The following is a 14,217-nucleotide window of genomic DNA, read 5'->3' as shown; positions in this document are numbered from 1 at the left end:
TTAGAAATTAAAGTTCCTTTATCACTATTTCTAGTTATATTGGATTAGAAATTTGAGAAAATAAATGTTCTCTCTTAATGATATGATTGCTTATGTCTAGTGATGCCATCAACCACTGAGGACTGACACTAGAGGGAGAAGAATGCCTCAAGTGGACCAGAGGTCAGTTTATCATCTGTTTTGAAAATCCTTCATGATTATCAAGCCAGGCAGTTCCAAAATACCCAATAACTTATAAAAAAAAAACATATTTAAACCTGGTAAAACAAAGCATGGGGCAAGGAAAGTCCAACAATCAAAATGAAAACTTTATACCCATATATATATATATATATATATATATATATATGGGTATAAAGCAACTATAAGTCTTTTGAAGAACAAGTCAAGGCCAATAACCTGAGTAATGTATGTGTCTATGAAGTAAATGCTAGGCAACACCTATTCCTAATTACCTCATGGAAGAAGTGTCTCATCTGAGCCATTTTGGTTTTGAAGCGCTTCAGTTTTTGATGGATTCTCTTATCCTTCTCTAGCTGGGAGATGGTAGCCCATTCACAGTGCAGATAGGAGCTGAAGGGGATGGAAACAGCCAGTCAGGGTGTGAGAAAGGGGAATTGGGAGGCTAGTGTTGGAGGTGTGGGGATTAGCCAGAAGCAGACATACATGCATGTGCTTCAATGAAGAGACAGTCTCTTAGGTCAGGCTGTCTTAAATTTGGTTTTAGACACAAACCGCCTGGCCTACGGTGGGCTTCAAAGTTCACATTTCTAATAGGCACCCAAATGACGCTAATTCTGCTGGTCCATGGATCACACATTGAACAGCAAGGTCTTAATGTTAAGCATTAAGGTACAGAGGATCACAAGGGATTCTATCAGGAACCACCCTCACTCCACCTTCCGACAAGTAATACCGAGAGTAATGTCAATTCATGAACTTCTCTCTTAACATTTTCCTTACTGTAAACAATTTGGGTGAGGAGACTATATAAAAGGGGACACATTCCCACCCAGGATAGACTACAGGAGAACTTTTTACAACCCTGTGGAATTAGGGGTGAAAAGCTTTTTTGCAGAGATCACATACTAGTTCTTGTACTTGACAAAGAATTCTTCTGCTTCAGTATATTGTCCGGAAGGAAGCTGAAAAAAAAAAGAAATTATAGTTACTGGTAACTTATTTGTTAAAAAGAACCTTTAATTTTAAGCACACATGGTAGACTTCATACCAATGCTCCCAAGATATATTACTGATTAAGGGATTAAAGAACTAATCTGGAACTTTAATACTAGAGGACCCATAGCTGGAGAAAGTAAGCCCTTATGCATTTTAAACAGACAGTGAAAGAAGAGGCAATAAGACAGTTCCTATTTTCTATCTAACTTTTCTCCACCATCTCTTGGAACTACACTGCAGCAATACATCCTGACATCCTAATGTGCTCATTAAATACAGCCTGTGAATGTAGCATTTTGGGCTGATAGTAAAAGTTGAGACCTCACCTCCTTCTTCACAATCCGCATGGAAAGCACTTTGTCTACAATGGCTGCATCTTCTTCACTGGGATTCTCCTGTGGCAAAAGATGCAGTCAGTCAACAGGGACTGTGAGCAGCAAGACAAACCTCTCAAATTGCTTAAGTTCTCAGCTTACCACAAAGAACTGCATAGAAGGCAAAGTCTCGCCATCTGGTTCCTGCACTGGTTCAGGGAGGATAGGCTCAGTTTTTATTGGACCAGTTACATCCACTTCTTCTTCTTCTTCATCATCCGTGATCTTTATATCCAGATCCTCTGTATATTTTTTTCGTTTGACTTGACGGTTTGAGCGTCTCTTCTGTAGAGGCAAAAATGGTTAAAATAACTGCTTTGGTCTCTCAAACAGAAAACCTTTAACACTACTTGCCTATGGTCATATACATAGATTTGACTCCAAAAATGAAAAGTTAAACCGAAAGATGGTAAAGAGCTTATTTACCAAACTGTGTGACGTCAAACTACATAATTTACACTATGTACTGAATATATATTAATTTGCTGAATTGTTTTATCAAAAAACCAGAATTCACCCGGAAGTAATCTGGGTACTATTTTCAAGAGCCTCTGAAAAACTGAAACAGGACTCTCAACCTACAGGGTGAAATGAGCTTCACACCAGGAGCAACCCTGAAGTGCAAAAGTGCAAGAATACTTTGTTTTTAACTGTTTTCTTTGTTTTAGTTCTAAATAGTTTTCTTTAGTTTTTTTTGGTTGGTTTTAATAAGTAGGATCATACCATATGTATTGTTCTGCTGCTTACTTTTTTTGTCAATGTTTTTCTTGGAGGTGTTTTCCATAAGAAGACATTTTATATCTACCCTATTCTTTCAAGTGGTTGAGTAAAGGATTTTTAATTAAGTAACCTAAGAAATACTTGCAGCTCATGATAAAAAAATTGGGAAGGCTGGAGGGACAAAATTATAATTTTTCAATCATGTTATAACCTCTGAAAAACCCAAAATCAAATGAGCTATTAGCAGCAGAACTACTGAAATTGAGCAAACTTGCCTGGCATAAAATTAATTTTTAAAAATCAACAGCATTCTTATATAGATTAAGTCAGAAAACATAATAAAAGATTCTATATATAAAAAAGATTAATTATCTTACACATTAAATTTAGTAAGAAATACATAAAATCTATATAAAGAAAACTTTAAAACACTACAGGAAGACATTAAAAGAGACTTGAATAAATAGTAAAATACAGTGTTCTGGAATAAGAAGATTTAATCCTCCCTAATCACATAAATTTGGCAAAACAAAATTAACAAAACTTTTTAATTAGATAAGCTGATTCTGAAACTCAAATGAAGAACTAAATATCTAAGAATAACCAAGAAAAATATGGAAAAAATATACTTGGCCTTACCAGATATTAAGGACAATATAAAGCTATACTAATTAACACAGCCTGGTACCTCTCCTAGAAGAGATAAACAGGTCAATGAAACAGTGTTGAAATATAGACTAAAAATACTATGTGGATTTAGAACATGATAAAAATAGTTAGGAAAAAGTGGATTATTCTATAAATGGGATTAAAAACAAATGACTAGCTATCTAGAGGATGAAAGAAACAAATTTATAAATGGATCAAAAGATTTAAGTTAAAAGGCATAAAATTTTTTTATAATCCTGGAATAGAGGTGTTTCTAATAAACCAACTTGATCAATTTGACCTTATAAAAATTTTGAGATATCTGCATAATATAATCCATCATAAACAAAGTTGAGAGAAACAATGAACTAGGGGGAAAAATGCTATGATACATTTCCCAAGCATAAAGAGTTCTTTTGAATAACTGAGGAAAGATCAATACAATAGAAATGGGCAAATAAAATGAACAGACAGTTCACAGAAAAAAATACAAATGGCTTTTTAATGTAAAAAGGTGCTCATATTCATGATAAAATTTTACAACTGAAAACTAAACTGATACCTATTTTTTTTTTTGCACCTATCAGAATGCCAAAAATCAGAAAGTTTGATCAGATATTTGAAACAGGAATATATACACTGTGAGAGTACATATTGGCATGAAGAACATGCCTACAGAGAACATCTGACAATAACCCTTTGATCCAACAATACCAATTCAAAGATATTATCCTACAGATAAATTTGTGCATATATATAAATCTCTACAGTATTACTTGTGGTAGTAGACCAGAGAAAACCTAAATGCCCACCAATAGGGGAATGGTTAAACAAATTTGCTATAGTCAAAAATGGAATACTACAGAACTATTTAAGAAGAGTGGGGTGATTGACAAGACCAAATGTTGAAGATGAGGAACCGGGATCTCATTGCTGGTGGAAGAGTAAAATGACAATTACTTGTGAAGCTGGCAGATTCTCATAAAATTATATGGTTATATGTGTAACTACCCAACAGTCTATCAACTTCTGAGGATTTAGCTATGAGAAATGAAAACCTATGTCCACAAAGTACTTGTACTAAGACTTCACTGCAGCCTTACTCATAATAGCTCCAAGTCGGAAACAACCCAAAAGTCTAATAGAAGACTGGATAAACACTGTGGTATATTCATAAAACAGCGTATTTCTCAAGAAAAAAAAAAGAATGAACTACTAGTACATCAACAATATGGAATGAATCTGAACAACATTATCCTGAAAAAAGTGAGACACAAAAGTACATACTACGTGATTCCATTGACGTGAAGTTCAAGAACAGGCTAAATTTAGTCTATGGTAATGGAAATCAGAACAGTGGTTGCATGGGGGTCAGTGGAGGAAGAGGATGGTGAATTGACTGGAAAGAGTTTATAAGGGAACCTTCTGGGGTGATGGAACATAGGACTTCATTAAATAATCTCTGTCCTCTGGTGTATATTTCACATTTTTCATAATAAAAAAAGAGGGTGGGAGGAAGAATCAGCTACATCTATCTTTTCTGATAAAGAACTACCTCCAAGATATATTATTGAAAAAGACTAGGTATGGAATACTTATGTTAAGTGGAAGCGGATGTAGAGCGCTCATGAAAGTAGAGTATTTCTGAAAGGACACACAAAAATGGTAACAGAGGTTACCTCTGGGGAAGAGAACTAGGGGACTGTGAGCTTGGGGTCTAGACTGGAAGACTTTCATAATGTCTACTTTTTGCACTGTTGTAATTTTTCTCACATATACATACATGTTTTTAGCCTAGAAAATGAAATGGTAAATAGTCCAGGTGTCAAAAAAAATCTCAGTTACAAAGAACAAAAATGAAAGTACAGTAATCATGACCCACTTACCCTTCAACCCCTCTCCTCAAAGATACATACTTTAAATTTCTTGTATATCCTTACACAGAGGGGGGTGGGGGGAAGGATGCATATACATGCACATAAACACACTCATTATACAGGCTATTCTACACAGACTTTTTCATTTTAATATGGAGAGCTTTCCATATTAGCACACTCTACTCTACTTCACTGTTCTGTTTTGTTTTTTTCTTGATCTTTTTTTAATGGAGGCACTGGGATTTAAACCCAGGACCCTGTGTATGCTAAGCACGCACTCTACCACTGAGCTATATCCACCTCCCCCTACTTCATTGTTTTTAATTGCCATGTAGTATTCTATTACATGGATTTTCATAATTTTATTTAACTATTTCTCAACAGTGGACATTAAAATTTTGGACATTTTTGCTATTGCAAATATTACTACAATATATACATCACTACATACATTAAGAATACATTCATGAGGTAGTTTCCTAAGTGCAGAACCATTGTCACAGGGTATTAACATTTTAAATTTTGTTACACACTGACACACTGGCTTGCCAAGTAGATCGTCTCAATGCTCCCATCAACTGTGTGAAAAGTGTCTGTCCCTCAACTCCATTGCCAACACTGGTATTACCAATCATTACGGACTTAGTTGTATGTCCTCAAATTCTTAGCTTGAGGATATCCTAACCCCTAGTACCTCAGAATGTGAATGCATTTGGGGATAAGGTCTTTAAAGAGGTGATTGAATTAGGTTGGGCACTAGTTCAACTGGATTGGTATCCTTGAAAGAGGAGCAAATTTGGACACATGAAAAGATACCAGGGATATACACACTGAGGAAAGACCATGTAGGGACACAGTGAGAAGGTGGCCTTCCGCAAGTCAAGGAGAGAGGTCTCAGAGTTAAACAGGCCTGCTGATCCCTTGAGCTTGGACTTCTAGCCTTCAGAACTGTAAGAAAATAAATTTCCCTTGTTTAGGCCACTCAGTCTGTGGTGTTTTGTTATGGCAATGCTAGTCAATTAATATACCATTTTCTAAATTTTCCTAATTTTTATATCTCTTGTATTACAAAGAGCTGCCTTCAGTTTGTATTTTGATTATTTAACAAATATTTTATTTAACCCTTTGTTTATTTATTTAACAAACACATATATAACTCTTAGTAAGCTCTCCTATCTATGCACTGTTGTATGTGCTTTATAAATGTTTACATTTAATCCTCCTAACAACTCTACTTGGTACATACTATTATCTGCATTTTAGAGATGAGGAAATTGAGACACACTAAGAGGTTAAGTAAACTTCCCTGTAGTGACAATGTTAGTAACTAGTAGAGTTAATATGAGAACCCAGGAAATCTTACTCCAGAGTCTATTGTCTTAACCACTTTGCTGTTTACAGAATTTTTGCTGGTGTTATAAATGCATAATTTTATACACTTAAATGTATCAATCTTTCCTTTTATGACTTGAATTTTAACACTCTCTTTAGATCTATCTCACTTGATAATTATAAAGAAAACTCATCTGTGTTTTATAAAGATTCATGGTTTCAATTTTTACATTTAGACATTTGATTAAACTATAATTTGTTTTTGTTTGAAGAGTAATGCAAGAAATCCAGTTTTATTTATTTCTCCCTAAAGGGATAGTCAGTTGTCCTAACACAATTCATTAAATAATCTTTTTTCCATTGATGTAAAATAGCCTTTTAACTCATATACTAAATTCTCAGAACTATTTGAATCTACTTCTAGTCTCTATTATCTTTAATTCATCTGTTATTTCTTTTCTAATTTCAAACTCTTAGTAATTATTATTTCATAATATATTCTAAAGTCTGTTAAACTTGGTTTTTGCCTCATTTTCCTTTTCAAAAATGTCTTGGCTATTCTCACATGCTGATATCCCCAAGAAGAATCAAAATATCAGCATGTCAATGAACTGAACGTATACTAAGCAAGAGGGGAGGCATTTATAATTTTTAACAGCTAGTGAGGCACTTGAGGTTCGTTTAGTCCAAATGTCCATTTTCATACAAGGAATTTAGATATAGCTAAGTAAATCGGCCAGGCCCATTAGAGCTACTTAGAAGTACCATGGGTCTCCTGAACCTTAATACCTGGTTCTTTTCATGGTTAGAAACTAGAGCCAAAGATGGTACCATAAAGCAACAGAGATAGAAGACTAAAGTTCTTTTGGTCCAGCTTCTTTTATTCTCTCCTCAATGCCTCTCATCTTCAAAAGGCAGCAAAAACATTGTGCCTAAGTACCCAGCTCACAGTCAGAACCCTGAAGGGCGGAAGAAGTAAGGCAAAAGGAACAACTGGACAGTTCTAAGAGAAACCCAAGTATTGACAGAGCCCTAACAATAACCTTGTGACAGAGTTTCATATTTGCTTAGCCTCTGAAACACTAGAGTTTGAGAAAATGAGTGTTGCTAATTTTATAGTAATATGCTTTTTGCCAGAAAAAAATTAAAATGAAAAAGATATGACCATGACCAAATCTTACCTCTTTTACCTTTTAGGCCTACCACTGGTTTAGAAAAATGTGCATCGGCTTATCGTTTCTCCGTATCTAATCCTGGTTTGTCTATCATAATTAAACATGATTTTTTTTTTTAAACTAAGTTCTTAGGGATCCTTTTACCTGAATGCTGCTTTCTTCATCTTCCCGGGGTGACTGTGCAGGCATGACTTCCACATCTGAATTATCAGATGAGGTATTACGCTTTCTCTTCTTACCCACCACAGGAGTGATGGTGCTAAAAAGGAAAGGCCAGATTTAGTTACACTGAAGGCAAGGAAAATTTAGGAATAAGAAAATGTAATTAATTTAAATCATCACATATGAAGCTTCAATACATTAGTATCTAGGATATTCGGTCAGTGTGACATACAGCTATTGATTGAGGTGTTTGAACAAAGAAGATACAGGGGCTCCTAAACTACTAGGAGACCTTTACACCAGATTTGACAAATCGCTGCCACCACTGAATTCACAGATACCTGAAGGAAGGGAGCCTAACACAGCAGAACAGATCCTGACTAAGAATTACAAGGCCTCATTTTAGTTCACTTCTGTCACAAGCCTGGCATTAGTTTTCTAACTTGCAAACACTGATGATACCTGGCCTGACGGTTGCTGAGGATCAAGTATGGTAAAAGATATGATACTTGTTTTTTGAAGCTGAAACACGCTATACAAATAAAGCATTATTATAATTACACCACAAAACCTGAAGAATCCCAGCGAGTGCAAGACAGGGAGATCGGAGCTACAAGATGTGGAAGGGAAAGAGAGGATACTCAATTGTGACAAGAATTAGGTGGCAAGCCATGGATCTGTCAAGACTGCTTAAGGCTGACAGCGGTTCCTGCAATCCTCTCCAGTTCACAGATGAGATGCAAGAACAGGGCAGCTATGTCTCTCTTTACTGGTGTGGGTGGTAGGGGGGTGGTGAGAAGTCTCTTTCACACTATAGTGATACAAAATCAGGAAGAATACAGAAAAACAGTCACAGCTTTTCACTGTAACCCAATACAAGACTGGCTATCTTTCCTGTGTTTTGGTGTTCACCTGGGTCAGAAAAAGGGAAGATAGATCACCTTAAACTATGCAGCTGCTAAATACAAGTAGTTCCTCTCAACATTAACTTTAAAACGAGTGCACTGTCCTCAAATGTCCCATCAAAACAGCAAGGGTGGTACTCACTTTAGCTTACTCTTGCCCTTGGTTTTGGAGGTACCAGCTGTTTTGCTCTTCTTTGGCTTTTCTTCCTTGAGCCTCTCCCCACTGCTCTTCTTCCTGCGTTTCTTTTCACCTTCCTCCTCAGGCCGAACGCTGGGCAGCTCATCCTCATTCAGCACTCGAGGTATGTTCTGCTCACCCCGGGCACGGGCCCTAGCGATGGCCTCTGCTACAATCCGATTTGCCTTCTCTTGCTTCTTCTGGTGCTCCAGCCTACGGTTTTCCTCGATTCCGGTCTTGCCCCCAGTATGAGGAGCAGAGCTCGCTGGTGAAGACAGAGCTGCCACTTCACTGGCACTTAGAACTTTAACAACGGAGAGCCCAGAAGAGGCCCCTTGGGAAGAGCCGGCCTACAGAAATAAAAACACTAAAATTTCAACACTCCTGTAGCTAAATGACCTGACTGAAAACTCAGCTCTGAGGCAGGCAGGCTAGAAACTTCAGCCTCTAGCTCCTTAAGAACCAGACTCAGACCGGGGGAGGGTGTAGCTCAAGCGATAGAGCATACGCTTAGCCTGTATGAGGTCCTGGGTTCAATCCCCAGTACCTCCTCTAAACACAAAATAAGTAAACCTAGTTACCTCCCTCCTCCTCCCCCCAAAAATAATAAAATAAATACATTTTTTAAAAAAAGAACCGGACTCAGACCAACTCTTACTGAATTAACTTAGAGACACATTGTGTGTGTGTGTGTGTGTGTGTGTGTGTGTGTGTGTGTGTTTCCTGGTGGAAAGGAGATAAGAAAAGGCAAGAACTGTGCCAAACTAACCTTCAATATCCTTTAGCCATGCTCCTAATGTCAATACTAATCTCCACAACTCTAGAAAAATTCCAAACAATACAGCCAACACTGGTCTCTAGGCTAAAAGTAAAAAAATTCAAGTTCTACTCTTGGCCTACCTTTACCTCCCTGGGGGTGAGAGGAATGATAATCACTTGACCTGTTTAAGACTATTTCTTTATCTTTCAAATGAGAGGATATTTCCATTTTTATTTCACAAGAATATTAGGAGAAGATTGTAAATCAAACAGCTCAAAGGCAAACATCAGACAAATCATCTCTTATCCCAAACCCAGCAGTAACCCTCAAATCTTTCCATGATACAATGAAAACAAGGTTTCCATGGGTGAAAGAAATAAAAGTCTGCATTTCATTTCCAAGGTATGAGTCTAACTGGGCCCACATTCAACAAGTGGTTGCTGAAGACAATAGAAAGGGACTAGAGATTTGTTTTCCTTCTTAACTACTGAAGCCTCACCTGTGGCTGCAGCACCACCTTGAGTGGCACTGAAAGTCTCTGTCCCGGGCCCTGTCCTGGTCCCATTATCTGAGCCTGCTGCACAGAGGAGAGCGTCACCGGCTGGGTTGAGGGTGGCTGCTGGGGTGGCGGCTGCGATGATGGAGGCTGTGGTACAATCTGGATCTTCTGCTGGGGCTGCTGCACCTGCAGCTGGATAGTGACCACTTTGGCGGGCTGCCCCTGGGCATTCTTGGCTTGAGTCAGGGCTGCTAGCTGGTTGCCCTGTAACACTATCTTGCCTGGTAGACTCCCTAGCACGACATGTCGGTGTCCTTGGGGACCTCCAGACTGCGGCTGCTGGAGGACCAGTGTGATGCGTTTTGATTCACCCTAGAGTGAAGACAGGAAATTGCAAGAGAGGTACAACATTAAAGAATGGCATACCCCTTAATATATATACCAGTTCTCCTCATCCTAGAATTATAAAAACTGAGGGTCAGAAGACACAGTACAATTCAGTTTGTTTATCCTCCTATCTGTCCTGATAAAATCTTTTCTATAAAACCTCTGCCCAGTGGGTACCAAGCCTATCCTTGAAAAACTGGTGGGAGGCTCACTATCTTCTAAGGCAATCATTCCATTTTTTGAAATCTATTAGAGTAAGCCTTTATATTGAATTAAAATTCACGTCCTTACATATTTTTCCACCAGCCCTACTTAGTACTGCCCTCCCCTCCTGCTACGCTCTTCTGTCCCTTGATTCAGAGGCTAGGGCCTCTATTTTCTTACAATAGAAACTAGCCTTTTCACCGGGCAACACTGGGAGAGGACAATCTTAGTAATAAGAACAGGGAAAACATACACATAGCTTCTATTAAATCTTGCAAATACACTTTTCCAAAACCGATTTTTTGTTCCCACAGCGTCCTGTATTTCTCGTAAAACTTGACATCATACATTATTGTGAGTTCCTGTTTAAGGTCTGTATTTCCTGGCAGACTGTGAGCTCTGTAAGGACAGACCGCGTCTATCTTGTTCAGCACTAGCTAGGCACAGTGTAAACATGTAGCAAGAACTCAAAACATCTGTTAACACTGTTTCTACTAGCAAGTAATAAACACGTGGCTGTCAACACTAACTGATAAAAAGCAAAACCGAATTTAAGTAGGATCTCCTAGAGACAGGTCTCATGTGCTTGCTCTCACACAGTTGCTGGGCCCTCTGCTAAACCAAAATTCACCTCCCCCTTTCACTCAAGTCACCTGGGTAGGTGTAGAGGTCAGTGTAACTGCAGGCTTCAGTGGGGGCCCTGTGGCCCCAGGGTTTCCAGCAGGAGCTGAACCCTTAACTGGCTGTAGGACCAGCTGCTTTACTGGTCGGCTGGGCTGGACAATGCGCTGAACAGTAGCCTGGTTCCCAGGGACCTTGGCGGCCAACACTGTATTACCAGAGACAATGGAAACACCAGGTCGAAGGGGGGTGCCGGTTAGCACTTTGGTAAAAGTGACTTTTCCACCATTGGCCGTGCCAGCCACAAGGGGCTGAGCTGTGCTGGTGATACCTTGGGCCTGAATTTGTGCCACATGGGCACCAGTGACTGAGGAGCTGGGTGGGGCTTTAAGGATAACGATCTTAGGGGCTGACTGAGGTGGCTGCCCTCCAGCACTACTGGAGGAGACAGCTGTGGCAGAGACACCCATGAAAGGATTCCCTTGGCTCAGGATCTCCTGGCTCTTGGAGACCTGCAAAAGTCCTGATGTTGGCGTCGATGTCTGCAAGACAGGTTGGGCTGGCTGCTCTTGGCTGACGGGCTGAGTGGTATAATCATGCAAGGTTAAGGATTCTGGAGCTGGAGCTGCTGATTCTTTGGGAAGTTCTGTGGGGGCTGTTTCCTCTGATGGGGGGACCAAGTCACTTGCTGATGAATTCCCCACATCACCACCTCCACCATCCTGGTTCATCTGTTCCAAGGAGTCCAGAGAGCTTGGCAGTCCAAGGGCTTCCTCAATAGGGTCTTGTGTGACCTGATTGAAGCTGTCATCAGTCAGAGAGTCCAGGCCAAATAAATTTGGGTCATCAAACAGATCCATGATGGGGTCTGCCATCTTGGGAAAGCAATCAGGGATACTTCCCCAAGGTCTAGGGAGGGAAGGGGAGGGGGGGTACTGGCTCTCCCCTCCCCTCCCCTATTAAGAAAAAAATGTACACAATGGAAGAGGACTACTCTTCAGGTAAAGAGGCAAGAAACAAGTGCATGTCAGATTGTCCTGACCTTCATGGAGCAAGATGGCTAGGTCTTCAGAGGAAGATGGTGGAACTCCTGTTGTAGGAAGACAAATGACAAATAAGCAAAGTAGGTGACCTCAGGGAAAATTTCTCCTTCTTAGGTACTACCCTTATATCAAGTAGCATCAAAATAATAAGAGAAGAGGGAAATGTGAGGTAATCTGAGGACAGAGACACAGCAGAAAGAACATCTACATTTCTGTTTCAAAACTAAAACTGAAAAAGAAAAAAAAAAGAAACAAACCAACCCCCTTCGGGGGCTCTTACACCTACACACTTTGAAGTTTCTATCTGTCAAGGTCACTCAGCTGTCCCTGTCCATTTCCTTTTACAATTCTCATTCTTAGGTGGAGCTCAGGAAATTTAATATTCATTTACTTTCTATCTCAGGTTCTTAAGCTGACAGAACTTAACAATATACCAGCAACATTTCAGTGAATGTAGATAAAGGTTTCTGGATATACTGTATTTTATAAGTTTCCCTCGCATTTTAGATACTTTAACTTATTACTGGCAAAAATTACCACCTTTGACCAAGCTTACAGCACAACCCCGCTAAGTTTATAGTATAATTTTACCCAAGAAGTTTCACAAACTTTATTCTAGTCAACCTACCAATTAGTGTATACACAGTATTTCTGTTATGAAGTCCCCTCCCCACTTTCTCATATTTAAGATCAAAACCTTCTTTTGCAAGGGATTAAAAGAATTCTACAATTTAGTTTCAGTTTGTGTTCCCAACTTTCACTTTCCTCACTTCCTATACTCTTATCACTTCCTATATATACCCTACATTTCAGTCCAACTAGATAATACAGTTCCCTCAATGACATTCCTATGGGCATGACTTTGCCTGTTATGCTGTAGCTTCTTCCTGGAACATACCCTTCACCCTCCTCCCCCCCAACATCTATTCCAGCTGAAATCTCTGCCACCCTCAAAGGTCTTCTACTCCATTAGGTGAGCCCTGAACTCTACAAGGTGAGCAATTTGTGATGACTTGGTCCCTTAACCTTCTTTAAATACTCAATGTTGTCTGCACCTTATTTAAGGCATTTATATTTAACATTTTATTAAAATGGTAACTCTCTTGTCCATTTCCTCTGAAGGCCCAAATGGTTCCTTTGTGCAAATTATAAAAAGCTGCCTGCTCCTCAAGATACTTGTCTGCCATCTGCTGGAAAATTGTCATACTAAATATATTATCTATGATAATGAACATGTGTAATGCACACCCTGCACAATCCTGCATGGTGGCCCAGCTCCCCTTTCCCCAAGAGATAAGAGTTTCTGAATGGTGGGGACCATGTCTTACTTATCTGTGGATCCCTAAAGAACCGGTAGGATATCACATACACAGCAGTTACTCAAAAAAAATGTTTTTAATGAATAAAAGTATTTGTTTGCAGTGTCTGGAATGAACCATTCACTCCTTAGAGAAGCTAAATGGTATTCCCTGATTCTAAGATGAGACAGTAGAAAGTTTCCCATCTTGAAAAACAGTCCTAAAATAACTGAAAGTATGTTTAATAAATACACATTTGGGGCTTTAAGTTCATTTAAAATGCTGGGAAAAGGAAAAACTAAGACATCACCACATAACTAAACTATATGAAAATGTAGTGTCTGCAGTGTCTGCTCTTTGTATATGATAGCACTATTTGTCAATCCAGGAGGGCCTTGCTTGAAAACACCATTTTTCCTAACTTTCAGAAGACATCAGAGAAGAAATCTGTCAGTGACACAGTACGGACTTGACTGAAGAAGACTTACCCACACAATCGCCAGATTTTTTTTCTCCCCCTTCCTTAACCCATTCCAATTATCCTTGTAAAACAATATAATGTGGGTAAATAGCCAGAAAGTCAGACATAAAGAGAACAGACTCATCAGTAGTTAGCACATCAGTCAAAATTACAAAGCACACATGGCACCTTCACCAATGTTAAACAAGACCTTCCTAGCTTCAGCAACTGTATATACACCCTTCCCATTTTAACCAGGGTCCATAGCACTTCCCACACCTGGCTACTATTCCAGCCTCTCCTATCTAATACCTGCCCCCAAAGTACTCAAAATGGTGATCAGAAGAGTTATGGGTCTCTTGATTTAATCAAAATCTACTCCGTAATTTTCTAAA

General features: G+C 39.0%; 1 protein-coding gene across 10 annotated transcripts in view; it reads right to left on the bottom strand.

Annotated features, from left to right (window-relative positions):
* The window catches only part of CHD8 (chromodomain helicase DNA binding protein 8), a 54,348-nt gene that overhangs the window by 25,036 nt on the left and 15,095 nt on the right, over positions 1-14,217 (bottom strand). For 7 of the 10 annotated variants that reach the window (XM_074365825.1, XM_010949637.3, XM_074365823.1 and 4 more), the window contains exons 2-9: positions 11,054-12,111; positions 9,810-10,181; positions 8,515-8,900; positions 7,450-7,564; positions 1,656-1,838; positions 1,506-1,574; positions 1,090-1,145; positions 456-573 (exon numbers count right to left, since the gene is read on the bottom strand). In XM_074365825.1, coding sequence (XP_074221926.1) covers positions 456-573; positions 1,090-1,145; positions 1,506-1,574; positions 1,656-1,838; positions 7,450-7,564; positions 8,515-8,900; positions 9,810-10,181; positions 11,054-11,896 — 2,142 coding nt within the window. In that variant the 5' untranslated portion in view covers positions 11,897-12,111. The remainder of the gene's footprint in view (positions 1-455; positions 574-1,089; positions 1,146-1,505; positions 1,575-1,655; positions 1,839-7,449; positions 7,565-8,514; positions 8,901-9,809; positions 10,182-11,053; positions 12,112-14,217) is intronic. The other 3 variants (XM_010949645.3, XM_045512610.2, XM_010949644.3) reach the window with 1 other exon arrangement.

The sequence above is a fragment of the Camelus bactrianus genome, chromosome 6 (assembly GCF_048773025.1).
Source record: "Camelus bactrianus isolate YW-2024 breed Bactrian camel chromosome 6, ASM4877302v1, whole genome shotgun sequence".
NCBI classification, from domain to species: Eukaryota; Metazoa; Chordata; class Mammalia; order Artiodactyla; family Camelidae; genus Camelus; species Camelus bactrianus.
This window is presented reverse-complemented; position numbering and strand designations above follow the sequence as displayed.